At 43.4% G+C, this 14,409-nt stretch overlaps 1 protein-coding gene across 3 annotated transcripts in view; it reads left to right on the top strand.

Annotated features, from left to right (window-relative positions):
* ITPRID1 (ITPR interacting domain containing 1) overlaps positions 1–14,040 on the top strand; it is a 70,212-nt gene extending 56,172 nt beyond the window's left edge. The window contains exons 10-16 of one of the 3 annotated variants that reach the window (XM_048511605.1): positions 3,049–3,131; positions 3,893–5,380; positions 7,768–7,895; positions 9,286–9,397; positions 11,653–11,991; positions 12,733–12,838; positions 12,920–14,040. In XM_048511605.1, the coding sequence (XP_048367562.1) occupies positions 3,049–3,131; positions 3,893–5,380; positions 7,768–7,895; positions 9,286–9,397; positions 11,653–11,991; positions 12,733–12,789 (2,207 nt within the window). In that variant the 3' untranslated portion in view covers positions 12,790–12,838; positions 12,920–14,040. Of the gene's footprint in view, positions 1–3,048; positions 3,132–3,892; positions 5,381–7,767; positions 7,896–9,285; positions 9,398–11,652; positions 11,992–12,732 lie in introns of all 3 variants that reach the window. The other 2 variants (XM_048511606.1, XM_048511604.1) reach the window with 2 other exon arrangements.
* The last annotated feature ends 369 nt before the right edge of the window (positions 14,041–14,409 follow it).

The raw sequence follows: 14,409 nt of genomic DNA, 5'->3' as shown, positions 1-14,409 counted from the left end.
AAGTGCCAACCCGGCAATTTAACCTGAATGCTGAGGTTTTAGTTTAGAAAAAAACGGTTGGCTCTCTCTTCCTCCACCCCACCCGCTCGAGCAGGGGCCAGCCTGCTCTAGCCTTCAGCAAGTCCCGCATTCACCGCTCTGTGCCTCTCTAGCATCTCTGCTTCCTCTGCGCCCTCCCCCCTCAGGCAGCAGCCACCTGGAGCACAGGCACCAGGCCCGCCAGCCAAGTCCTCCCTGCTCACCGCGGTGCGCGCACGTCGTGCTCAATGGCCCAGGCCAGCCTAGATGTGTGTGTGTGTGTGTGGGGGGGGGGGTTGATTTTCCGCCTCCCACATGATGAACTCTGTGTTCTCGTGCCCACAGAAAGGGCGCCGAGTGCCACCTCTGGCACCTGTGCCATAGGTCCGCCATCACTGATCTAATTACTTCACCCCACTGACTCTAGTTGATGGTTCAGTTTGCAAGTGATCGACACAGTCTAACATTCAACAAATTTCATTTGTTTTTGAACCACCGGGATACATCCTCAGGTGTGTAAAAAGTGTGTATGTTTTCATACGACTTTCCTGCAGGTCTCATCCTTAGTCCCATCCGCTGTCACCACTGAATTTCTCCTTCTGCTTCAGCCACATTCTTTAAGCATAGAAAATAATGATAACAGTGGTTAACACACAGCAGGTTCCCTAATTCCTTTTTTGAGCATGTGAGCAACTTTTGAATTCTGACCCTGCATGGTGGGTACCGCCACAAAAAAGCTGTCATGGGGGTGGAGTCAGCCACATAACGGCTGCTGTGGCTTACCTTTAATCACACAGTGAAAAGCCCAGTGGAGTGGTGGCAGCTTAAAAAAATGTGCACAACCAATCAAATCTCCAATGGCCAATTCCAATTCCTGGGCAAAAGCCCAACCTGTCCCCACCCACTTATAAAAACGCTTAGATGGGTGTTGGCAGGGACCGTGGTACCCATGATCTCAATATTCTTACTTCTGGTTATCCCAAGTCCTTCCACTTGGTAGTAGTGGGTCTCTAAAGATGATAGCAGAACCACAGAAAAGGGACTTCCACATTGCAGTACATGCGGGCAACAGAGATCAAGTAGAGATGGAGTTTAGTTAATTAAGATTTCTAAAAGATGATGGTTGCGTTACCCTGCGGTCTGCCTTGGCAGCTCTGTCAGGAGAATTGCATGTTCAGCGATGTCAGTGGCTGCTTTTGAAAACAGAAGGAGCTTTTAAGGTCAATCAGAAAGTAAGGAACAGAGAGTATTAATTTTTAGCTATTATTGTGATGTTCACACACACACACACTTCCTTTCAAGCATCAGAGCTCTTAAAGTTCTTTGTGTGGGATGAAGTGAAGTGAAGTTTGATTTAGAATTCACAAAAGTTGCAGTCTGATAAATTCACTGAAAGACATTGAATGGGCTTGTTCTATATTACTGAAAGTCCAGATCTGCTTCAAAGGTCCAGATCTACTTCAAAGGTCAGTTATTTCAGAGAAAATACAGCCATTGCAAAACTGGAAAATTGTCAGGTGCTTTGAAGTGTTTTTGCTTAGTCTGTGGTGCATTTTTAATTATTTATTTAATATATTTCTTTGCTGCCTCTTCAGAGCCCTGCTACGTAGCAATACTTTAGTTCTCTTATGAATTGTATAGCATTTATAGCATAGCTTATGTGAGAGTCTGAATTATTCAGCTGTCTCTATATGTTTTGTTTTTGTAAAAACAAGTTTTTTTAAAAAAAAAACCTTGGTCTTAGTGGCATTTGCTACCTGCATTTTCTCAGCTTTACCTCCTTAACTCCTTTCTAGCATCAGGGGCAGCCTTCCAACAAAGACCTTTCAGTCTCTAAGGTCCTTTCCGCACCAGCCAATTAAACCGGGATAACACTGGTAAAAAACCCAGGGTGGGGGGGGGTGACTTTGCACAAATCCTAATCCTAATGCTCTACATCCCCCCCCCCCCGGCTTTTCGAGAATCATGTTATGTGTGATTCTTTTGTTTTAACACAGCTTGCAGCCATGGCCAAGCAAACGGCTGCGGCTGCAAGGCGCATTCAAACAAGAGAATCACACATAATACAATTATTGGAAAACCCTTTCCTAGCTCCCATCTGCGAAGCCAGACAGGGAAAATGGGCCACATCATGGCCCGGGGTGTGTGTGTGTGTGTCAGTCCCAAGCAGTCGGGGGGCGGGGGGAGCCAGCTGGAAAGAACAAAAATTACGCACCTTCATGTGAAGGCATGAGCACTGGCCAACACACTGGCTGTCCACGGGACAGCCAGCTGTGCAAAGGGGCTGGGGCGAGGGCAGGTTCATGTAACCTGCCATTCCCCCACTTCAGTGAAGAAAGGAGGGGGAACTGAGCCCGGCCATGAGCTGCCTACTCACCCCCTCCCACCCTGCCCTGCCCTACCCTGCCCCAACACGCCTCACCCCCAGCCCCGCCTCCGACACATGATGGCATTAGCAGTGCCCAGGACAAGCCACCCCAGATATCCGTATTGCCGCTACGCATCTGCCCCGTTTTTATTGGCCCGTGCAGAAAGGACCTTAGTTGGCTGCCCTTCAAACATTGATCCTTAAACTTCAGATCAAAAAGAATAGCAACTTTCTTGCAGATAGTATATGAGGCCAAGAAGGAGGAGAATGAGAATCAGGATGTGCTGAAAGAAAATGTTCCGGAGGGCTAGAGGGCAGACTTCAGTTTTGCCATCAATACAGCATCTTGCTGTATTTATCAACATCTGAACTCCAGGCTAGGAGATTTCTGGGTATTTGGGGTGAAGAGCCTGGGCATGGTGGGGTTTGGGGAAGAGAGGGACCACATAAGTATTTAACGTGATAAATTCCATCCTCCAAAGCATCTGTTTTCTCCGGGAAAACTGGGGTTGCCAGATGACAATCAGTTCCCTTGGAGAAATCTGATGGCACTTAACACACATAAATGGTCCCTTTCTCTGGGCTATCATGAGTACCAGGCTTTAAGCACGAAAGTTTATTTGCTTAATTTGTATTTCTCACTGTTGTTTTTCTGACTATAGATACAATAGTAACAAGAACAAATAGTTGCCAGTCTGATAGCAGTGGATTTCTGGAAGATCCATCAGATCCCTTACCTCTGCAAGTAAGTAGAAATTATTCTGGGGAAAGTGTGTGATATAAACAAAGAAATAACCCACCATATTAAGAGCATGATCCTTAGCAGCTATCCATCTTAGTCCACTGAATGATCTCCGGATTCTGCAGAGTATTGCAGCACAAGTGGCCGTTTCCACACAAGTAATCTAAAACGTTCGCAGAATGTTTGCAAAACATTTTCTATCCGTCCACTGTCTGTTTGCACTAACACCTCGAAACGTTTAATGGCTGCCATGAGGGTTTTTTCTCTCTCTCTTTTGCCTATTTGTAGAATCAATGCTTTGAAAACTTGAGGCATGGATTCTCTGTCACTGTGCATAATAGATGCTTTGAAGATTGAACCAAAACTTTTTAAAAAAACACAGAACTGATGAAAATAAAGAGGTGAGGAGCAGAGTGAGCTCAGGGGCTCAATAAAATGGCACCTAGGGGGAAGTTTAGGAATGGCACCAAGGTGTGGAGAAAACAGCAGGAAAGATAAGATGTTTTAAATATGTCCGCACAGCAAGGGAAAACATTTTGAAAATGTCTCATGCAAAAGGATTGTTGTGAAAGTGTTTTCAGATAAAATATTTCCAGGCCAGAAATAAAAAAGTTTTCTGAATGTAAGGTAGAAAGAACAATGTGGAACTCCATGGAAGAAACATTTTATTTCCTACCTCAAAACGTTTTAAAAGGTTTGTGCAGAAAGAGCCAGTGACACTGTGAAAACATAATCATCCTAAAGGAGCCTTGTATTTCTTCCAGGTCTTATCTCTGCCTGGGAACAAGAGACTGAGCTGTAATGCCCATGATAATCCAGCATTTCTGAGACACAGGAAGGAGTCACCTCAGACCAGCCAGGATTCTCATTCCCAAGCAGAAATATCTGTTGCTGTCACCTCCACGATCAATGATGGCAACAATTTACTACTGCCCACTCTGAGCAGAGAACAGACTTTCCAAGGAGAGGAAGTTTTCTGTTCCATAAATGAAGAAGATGACCTAACGGAGACCTCCAGTGGTCAATATGAAGATGCTACCAGTGAAACGGAAGATGAATCGCATGAGAGAGAGATGCAAGGTCAAAGAGGACAGTTAAGGAAAGAAGAAGACAGATGCGCAGAAGGCCACATGTCTTGCCATCAGATTAACAACATGGGTCAGGATAATGCTAGCTCTCTAGAAGGAGATTGGCCTTCATACACCAGTAAAATGCATGGAAGGCCAGGGTCTGCTGCCAATGAGGTAGGGTGTACAACCCCCATGACAATCAGCAATGACCAGCTATGTACAGACTTAAAAGATAGCGAGGGACTGTTGACGGAAGAAGAAACTGGGAAAGTATGTAGAGAAAATGAACAAGAAGGTACTGGAGAAAGTGTAGAAGGAAAGCGGCGGGATAGCAAGCTGGGATTCCCTTGTCCAGCCACAGACGTGAGTGTCACAAATGATTATCAGGAATCTGTCAAACTGGCCACTGGTTTTGGTAATACATGCGGACATTTGGATATAGCTCCGGTCCCAGGAACTGAGCAGGGGAACCTGCCTGCCCACCATAAGATCCACACTATTTCCATGAGCCCTCTTCAAGATTCAACCCTTTCCACGTCCTGTCTGGAAAACGGAGGAATTAACTCCTTGAATGGATTGTCAGCAAGCACCAAACTGGACAAAGATAAGAGTGTGCCTGCCTTAAACACAAACCGTAGTCCTTTCAGATCTGTAACTGTTCAGATGCCTTCACTGCTCTTTTCAAGTACGCAAAGCATCCACTTGGATGATGCAGCTGCGAAAGGCCCATCGTTGGATTTCACGTCCAAGGCATCCCAGCATTCTGAGGATGAACCTCTGATTTTCTCGGTATCGGGTGCTTTTAAAGAAGAAGATAAGGAAGTGAAGGACGTGTGCATTCAAACGGAGAGGAGTCGCACCAAGCGAAAAGCGTTCCCCCCGTTTCCATTTCCCCCTTCGTTCCATGGGCATAGCCATCTTGTGAAATCTGCCTCTCTAGACACAGGGCTGCATGGGGAATACCGATCTGGCTGCTGTGAACCTTTTCATGCCTGGTGCGCCCAACACGGCAGTCATTGCTATCCTCTGAGCCCCCATCACTGCTGTTTGCTGCAGTCTCTCCCTCTCGCTCCTCTGTGCAAACATCATGCAACATGCTACTCGTCGCATGCCACCCTAGAACTCCAGCTTTTGAAAACGCTGAGGCTATTGCAGGATACAGCAATGAGAAATGTTTCTTCTGTGAGTATTTATTTAGTTATTTTCTTATGTATGGCCCCACCATTTCCCAGTAGTTTTCTAGGCAGAGTATATGTCTTAACAGAATTATGCCTTTGACAGAATTGCATTTCTGTCTGCAAAGGAAGGAAGGACAATTGTACTGATCTGCCTTCTGTAGTAGACTCCCAGTTTGCCTCCTGTTTTGGGGGCAGGAGAGTGGGGTGGTTAACAGACCCACAGAAATACAATGGCAGGAGGCATAGGCGACTTGCCTTTCCACAATGGCTGCATTTTGACCTCTCAGATTCCATTTTGGTTCCATTAGGGATTCTCCCAAATTTTGGAACTGCAGTGTTTCAGCTCAGAGATCTCCATTTCCATTTTGTGTTTCTGTTTGTTCTTGTTTTCATTCCATTTTTTTTGGTTTCTTCACATTTTCTTATTACATTTGTGTGTTTTTAATGTAACTTTGGTCATCAGTTACAAATAAGTGACTTAAAAGAAACAAATACCTCAAGAACACCAGCCTTGAAAATGGTGGAATGAAAGGTTCACACCAGCATCATATGAGATGAAAAAGAAACAAAACAAAAAAAGAACCCCAACCTGCCTGATTTCTTTAGGCTTCACCCATGATCAGGCTTCACCTACCCCCTAGTCCAGGGGTCTGCAACCTGTGGCTCCCCAGATGTTCATGGACTACAATTGGCCATGCTGGCAGGGGCTGATGGGAATTGTAGTCCATGAACATCTGGAGAGCCACAGGTTGCAGACCCCTGACCCCTGCCCTAGTCTTTCGGGAGGTCTGAAAATAGAGGAAGCACTCAAGAAAAAGCACCACATCCTTTTTTTCATAGCTAGAGTTGTCAGTTTTTTTATTTATATAAATCCTAACTCTGAAAATAACACCAGTGTACACAGCATATTTTCAGAGGTTTCCCTCTCTGTGTTTCAGACCACAGCGTGATCATAATTCTTGGAAAACCTAGGCATCTGGTCTGCCCCTGATAATTTTTTTCTATTGGCAACCCAGACTGTTCTGCAGAGGACTGACCTTTAGCACTTCACATGTGAACAAACATATGTTTTGTGAAAAATAATGATTCACAATGTTAGCGACTGTCTTTTCTTTGCAAGATTGGCTGATGTCCACCAGATGGCAGTGTTTCATAAATGACTCACAACTGACCCAGAAGCCCTTTCAAATAAATATGACCACACTTTACACTTTCATCTTACGCTGACTGATACATAGCTATGATACACTTTTTAAAAACCTGGTAAGGCTGGAAGTTTATCATAATGTCCTCGCAAGAAAGCTTTTTGCCAGAATCTGTATGTAGAGCGAAAAGCAGATGAAATCATGTGACTTTCTCCTTTTCCACTCTTTTTTTCCAAGTTATGAATTAAGGCAGAGGTGTCAAACTCTGGCCTTCCAGATGTTCGTGAACTACGATATCCAGCAGCCCCTGCTAGCATGGCCAATCGGCCCTGCTGGCATGGGCTGATGGGAATTGTAGTCCATGAACACCAGGAGGGCCAGAGTTTGACACCCTTGAATTACGGCATAGCAAATTTAGCAGTCAACAACTGGGAGGGGGCACATTTAGATCAGTAAAGCATTGTACACAAGGAAAAGGGTTAGGTATATGGTTGCCAGGCTGGTTGGAGCAAGGCCATGGTGTTTGTGTTAGGTTGGGGGTGTCAGTGGTGCAAGCACGATGACATCAATTCTGGAGGAAATCCAGAAGTGATGGCAGTAGTTCTAGGAATTTCCAGAAACTTTTAAAATAGAATTTCTGATTATTCCTAGAGGTTCTTCCTAGAAGTGTTGTCATCACGCTTGGCATGCCAGTGCATGTTGTTGTTTTTTAAAGCCTCTGCTGTTGCTTAGAGTGGTGAAAAGCAACAGGAAGTTGGGGTGGGGAATTCCCCCCCCCTCAAACTGGGGACTGGCAGCCACATTGACAGCCCACCCACCCCCATCTCGCACACTGCAGCCCAATTGAATTCGCCAACCTTGGCTGCCTTTAAGGGAAAAAAACTGTTGATCTATCACAGATGTCAATTAATGATGTCCTCTTATGTCAGGATGTCACAGCATGTATCAAAATATCCAGGACAGAGAATAAGTGTAAATAGTATGTTGAAAAACAGTTCTTCCTCAGCTTCTCAATAAAAGCGAAAGAAAGGAAAATGCCAAGAAAGAGGTGGTCATTGCTCAACAGGTAAACATCTTACAGGGTTTTATATGAGGATTCCTAGATGTCTTCAAATTGTTTCTTCCCAAGGTTCTTCTAGGAAAGGAATTTCTCATAGTCGATCTCTCTAAAACAGATTGGTCTGCCTAATTTCAGCTGGTTTAAAACTATAAAAAAATAATTGTCTCTTCTTGATCTTACGCCTAGTGCACAGTTCACGAAATCGAAGATATGAAAAATTCGTGCCAAAAGTTTCGTGAACGGTTGGATGAGATTGAGCTGCACCTGACAGAGCAAGAGATCCACCTTTCCAGTACCTTATCAGATAAAGGACGGTAATGGCATATGGATGATATTGCTTATCACAGCACATCCTTTGTTACATCACGAGGTTGTCTGTACAAAAGGCACATGCACAATGTGATTTGCTCTGTCTGGAAAGACTTTGATGTAACCTTCAAAGCTATGCACAAAAATTCAGCCCGTCAAGACAGAATGATCACCGAAATTACACAAAGCAGTTGCACTTTAATATAAAGTGTATACAGGGATAGTTCTGGACAGTGTGGTAGCTGAACAGACAATTGACCATTCATTCCTTAATCTATCTGCATTCCTACATGGTTTAATGACATACTTGCAACACATACTATTATATTTTTATATTCTAGCCTATCACTGGGGGAATGGAAAGGACCCAAGTGTTACTCCTGTGACCTAGCAGAGGATTTGCACAATGGTTAAATCGCCACATAAAATATAGTTAGTTTGTTAAATCCAAATCCCAGAGAATATTGGGTTGCATCTGGCCACTCTTATCACAATGTATAGAAACTTCCTCTAACACAAGGAGCCTCCTTCTATTGAGCCAATGGAAAATTCTGCTCTTAACTAATCTGAATAGTAGTAGTAGTAGTAGTAGTAGTAGTAGTAGTAGTAGTAGTAGTAGTAGTAGTAGTAGTAGTAGTAATAAGTTTATTGTCTTGGCCATAGGCCTTCACAATCTCTTCATACACAGCATCATAAAATGAAAACATACACAAAGCACCCCAAAGGACTTAGCTAAAATGGACTAAATTAACTCTATATAAATATCCCTATCGAATAATACAACACAACGTCATTACACCATAATCTGAATAGTAGGATACAGCCCATTAGTACAACCAGATTATTCCTTCTCATTCAGACATGTGTCTTGAAGATAAAAGCCCATTACGAAAGCAGTGTGGAAGTTCAGCAGTTCTGTTTATAAGCACTTACATCAATGTCTTCACACTTGGCAGTGTCCTCTGGTTAGGAGCAGAACGGTTCATATGTAGGAGTGAGGAAACAAATCTTGCTCACTCATGTGGAGGAGTGGGGAATCAAACCTGGTTCTCCAGATTATAGTCCATCTGCTCCTAACTATCTGCTCCAAGCCATAGCTGACCTATAGTGACCATTAGGATTTGTGAGGCAAAAGATGAACAGAGGTGCCCTGCCTCTGTAAAGTGATCCTGATATTCCTTGGTGGTTTCCCATCCGAATACTAGTAATCAGGGCCGACCATGGTTAGCTTCCGGGATCTAATGAGATCAGGTTCAGCCAATTTCATACTGTGTTTGACTTTAATTAATCGCTGACACAATGTTTTTTTCCCTTTGAAATACAGCTAGATGATATTTTGGGACAATGGTTTCATGGGATATTTTCTGGTTCTTTTCATTTGTCCATCATCCGCAGTGAGGAGAGAAGACACCTCCAGTCCTTGCGTCAAGCTGTTCGGCGAGAGGTTGCTGAACTAGAATGCCAGTTGAAAGACCGTGCACGCCAGGTTAGGGAGGGGATTCTGATGGTATGTTCTATCAGTGAAAGAACACTGTGTGGTTTCTGTCATCGTGCTTCTCACAATATCTTCTTGAATGCAGGTGGTTTCAGGGCTGCAGAGGAATACTCACCCACCATCATTGTCAGTGCTTTAGCATTTGTCTGGCTGTCTGTAGTCATCTCTGAACAAAGTTTACAGTCCTGTTGTTGTAACTGAAATCTTATCTATATGTGCAAAGGAATGAACTCCTAAGGTGAAGGAATCACTTGAGAGAAAAGGTGGAAAATCACATTTTCAAATTACCTCCCAAATAAAAACCACCCTGCTATACTGTGTTTCACATGAAAATGATAGTTCAGTCAGCTGAGGTACAGTGGTGGAGAAAATCGCATGCTTCCACATTAGAATATAATCCCGAATGAACAGGGCAATTATCGTTAATATTTATGCACTGCCCTTGTCAAAACCATTATTTTGTGCATTATTGAACATAGTACTTTGATACAAGAGTATTTATGTCAAAATGTATTTTTACTTTCAAACTTTCAAAAGGATGGGCTAGGTAGGCACTATGACCCAGGTGGAGCATTCTACAACAAAAAAGGTCCATGTGCTTTGTTCTGTGGTGGAGGAATATATAATCTGCTAACATTTTCATGTGAAATAAAGCATAGTAGAAAATTAGCTCAGAAGAGAGTAGATGGGACTCTGCTGTGCTAGTTTCTTGTAGGGTTGCGATCTCCAGCTGTGGCTATCTGAAAGAATAATCTCCCAAGAGGGCGTTTTCCCACTTACCATTAGGTGCGTGCTACTGTAGGCAAGTAGCGTGGGGTCCCCCGGCACTCCCTACTACAGGGGCGGCGACAACGCAGCCGCCCCGATGCTGCTGCTGTCGCGCCCCCTCAGCGCGCGTCATTCCTGGCACCCTTTGAAACGCCGCCTTTTGATGACCCCGCGCAGAGCACGGGGTCGTGGGGAAGCCCGGGCGCATGCCAGAAATGATGCGCGCTGAGAGCAGAAAATTACTGCTTTAGAGACTTGAACTCTATGGCATTATGCTCCACTGAGGTCTCTTCGTTCCTCAAACCCCATCCTCCCCAGGATCCAACCTCCCAACTCTCCAAGAATTTCACGACCCAGAGTTGGCAACCCTACTTGCACACATTTTTTGGGGGACAGAGGATGAGAGCATTCAAGGATACACAAGAAGCTTTTGGCCTATCAAGGTCAGCCTTGTCTATTCTAATTGGCAGTAGCTTGAAAGGGTTTCCAGTAGATGTCTTTCGTATCATCTACTATTAGATCCATTTCGCTAGACATGGTTGAATCTGCAATTTTTTGCTTGCAAAACAGGTGGTCTATCACTGGGCAATGGTCTATCCTGAAAATATCCTCTGCTTTTAGTCAAGGACGTAAGTAAGGGGGGGTTCCCGGGTTACACAGACCCATTACATGTCCAAAGCTCCCCCCTCCATGCCTTTTCAATCCACAAAGTACATAGTTGTACTCTGCTAAGAAAAAAATTGTCAGTCCATGGAGGGCAGGGCAACCCAATGCTTCTCAATGGGAAGTAGACCTGACTTCCGAGTGGCTAAGATTTTCATATATTTGTCTGTGTAGCTATGAAGTTATCTCATTTAAAACAGGAATTTTAAAAATCAGCAGAACCAGCTGAGTACAACTATATACTTTTTGAGCTGAAAGGGCACCCAGGATTGGAGCCTGAAGATCAGATGTCCTGGGGCAGCTTTCAGAAACTGGTGGCAGGGATAATTCCTTCAGCTGCACACAAAATGTTGGGTGCAAGAGGAGGGTGAAACTGGCCAGGGAGCAAAACAGTTGGGAGGGGAAAATAAGACACCTCCTGAGCTTTGCATTCCGTGCAGCCAGCCAGGAGATGTCTTGCAGGCAGCTTGGGGGGGGGGGGGGCATCTTGAAGCATTCTCTAAAAAGAACGCCTTGGGCTAAAATAAGACATCCTGAGAATATTTTGGGAAGAGGCAGATCGGAGTGCCTTCCCAGGATACCTTTTTTAGCATCCCAGGATGTCTTATTTAGGCTGTTCAGAACAGACCCATGCAGCTTTCTATACAAAAATTGAAATGTGTGAAAATTTCACTCAGCTGTTCTGTTCACAGCATACAACGTTGTTAATAAAACTATAAATACCAGGAAACTTTTGACAGAACTTTTGCCATCTCTGAAGAGTGGACAGGAAGGTTACAGTGTGTCAGCTGGTCCACTGTAATTTTTTTTGAAAAAATATTTTCCTTACTTTACAGCAGCTGGATCAGTTGTTAGATGAGCAGTCTAACCTGTGCTCGGAACTTGGACTATCTGGGGCTCGGAGTGAGCACTCTCTTCCAGAGGTTGATGCCGCCGCCACCTCTCCTTTCTTACACAGAGCTGGATGTTCCAAAGATGTCCGCCACAGGCCTCCAAGAAGGAGTTCCACAGTCCCACCCAGCCCCTCAGTTTCCTTATTAAGAAAACCAGAGGCCTCACCTTTACCTCAAGGCAAGACTGATTCTACCACAGACTCCAAGGAACGGCATGGCAGTAAAAAGGAAACAAAAGGTCTTCCTCAGGCAAAATTGGACTTCAAGGCCTTTATACAAAATGTAAGAGTTCATTTTGTCTGATTCCTAGAGCAGGAGTGGAGTCTGTATTTCAGATCCCATCCTATTTTTTGACACATTTCAGGAGGGTGGATAGAAGTAGTCAAAGTATGTAATGAAATAAGTGCAGTAAGGGTTTGAAGCATATGAGTTCAAGCAGAACATTGCATGTAAAACAGTTCATTTAGATACAGAAAAGCAGTGTGGCACTAACATGCGAAATACTTATCTTCCTTGCAACATGGAAGTATTTTTGTTGTCCTTACAAGTGAAACTGTAGGCCAGTGCATTCTGACTAACATTTGGTAGTGGTGACAGTCATTTGGCAGCCAAATCTTCCCTGGGAGATTAACATGGTTACCATACCCATGTTCAAGAAAACTACAGTAGTACAACATGTTGCTTTGAACATATTTTACACCCTTAATACCATGAGTTGCTAATCCAAAGTTTACACCCCAAAAATCTAGTTTTTGATTTGGAGGAACTTGAGGTTGGGAAGGCTTTGGGATCTAGGGAGCTATCTATAGGATTATATTTGCCAGGAATCATTGTGGATTCATAGATGAGCCCTTCTACAACCTCAGGAATTCAGAAAAAGTTATCAGTAGACTCCAGCAAGTAATTAATAATGCCCCTATACAAAGGTTTTGCTTTGTATGCTATGATTTTATATACACTAATTTGGCTCATTTGCTCTTAATTTCTAAACTGCTAATGTTTTCATATTTCTGTTTTTATCAGCTGAAGAAATCCTTCCGAAATTCTTTCAACAACGATGCAACAGAAGGAAAAGACTGAGGGACAGCATTGTTTCTACTGTGATACTGTCATCCACAACATTCTTAAAACCAGATCATTAAAGCAATTTTAACATTAATACGAAATATGTATTTATATATGAATGAGAACATTTCGTGTTAATGTTAAGATTGCTTTAATAAAAGTACATTTAGAAAAGAAAAAAAACTTAATATCTGGGAATTCTGGGAAAAGCCGTAAGGAAAGATTTGGTCTACAGAAATGCCGACTCAGTGGGATTTTGTGTGCTGAATAATTTGTGGTCCTCCCTGAACTTTGTATTTAATGGTGACAAGAATATGGTGGTCATGAAAAATTAGCCATTGTGTGGCTTTTCCCATTCAGTGTCTGGACACTTGATTTCCTGTTATTAGGCACCATCTGCCAGAAGGAAGTTGAACAGCAGAGATGAGAAGTGTTCTTTCAGCAGTGTCCCCTGAAATCTGGTTCCTGACCCTTCAGAGTAGCTTACATGGTTGTAGGTGACTGCTCTCCTCCAATCCTGACTCAAGTCTACTACTGAATAGCTGCTGGTTCTGCTGACCTCTGACGGTTGTTAAACAACTCTTCAAAATGTAGCAGTACAAAATCAGAATTTAGCCTTTCACAGTTAACTGTTACCAGCCTCTGTGATCATGAGGAAGTCAGTGAAGCAGATTGTAACAAAGCTGTCCTCGTATTCTGAATAGGTAGCCAGCCAAAATAATACCTCAGCTTTCTCTCTCTCTCTCACCTAGCAGCCTGGTGCCTCTATATCTGCATGACAATAAGACTTTGTGTGAGAACCGCTTTTCTGTCAGATGTCTGTTGTTGAATTGAGGCAATCTGGCAGTTAACTTTCAGAGATAAAGACATAGTTGCGAGGCAGCTAATATTGGCCTAATATATCAACATGTTTTGTGGAGAACTTCATTCATAACAAGCAGTGGGTTATCACTGGAAATTAAACAAGGAATTAACAGCACTGAGTTATGGTTGTTCCTATCGTTTAATGAACAAAGGAGGCCAAGCCACACAAGTGCCTTCTTTTTTTATCAGAGAGAGCTAGAAGAATGACTATATTCCTATTTAAACTGCACAAAATTAGAAGACTGTATTATAACTGTATATGGATGAAATGACCTAACAGCAGAGCTGAATCATTGTAGCAATAAAAACCTATGACCAATGGAAAGAAGGACTTCATCTCCCTTGTTTCATTTGTTGAAATATGCGTATGAACCTACACCAGTTCAGGCCTTTGGTCCACCTCAGTAGGTATTGTTCACTGTGATTGACAGCAGCTCTCCAGGATTTCAGGGAGAGAAAGGTCTTTCCCAGCTTCCTGTAAGGTTGCCTGTCAATAGACATCAACGAGACTCCAATATTGATAATGGTCGTCTTTATTGAAATTCTATGCAAGGCAATTAATCATACTGCTCTATAGCCAAATCTGGGAAAACCAGGATATAGCCTGTATAACCCCCACTCATTCCCCCTTTGCATCTGGAAAAGGAAAGAAGCTTTAGAACAGTTATGTTAGTTATCAGAGAGCTTCATTATGATGGCCGGGCACTACCAGCCGGACACTGCCAGAATACAGGGGGAGTGAGATGGGATGGAACAGAGGCTGAGAACAGA

This window comes from Sphaerodactylus townsendi, linkage group LG11 (assembly GCF_021028975.2).
Source record: "Sphaerodactylus townsendi isolate TG3544 linkage group LG11, MPM_Stown_v2.3, whole genome shotgun sequence".
Classification (NCBI taxonomy): domain Eukaryota; kingdom Metazoa; phylum Chordata; class Lepidosauria; order Squamata; family Sphaerodactylidae; genus Sphaerodactylus; species Sphaerodactylus townsendi.
Note: the sequence above shows the minus strand (reverse complement) of the source record. Positions and strands in the feature narration are given on the sequence as shown.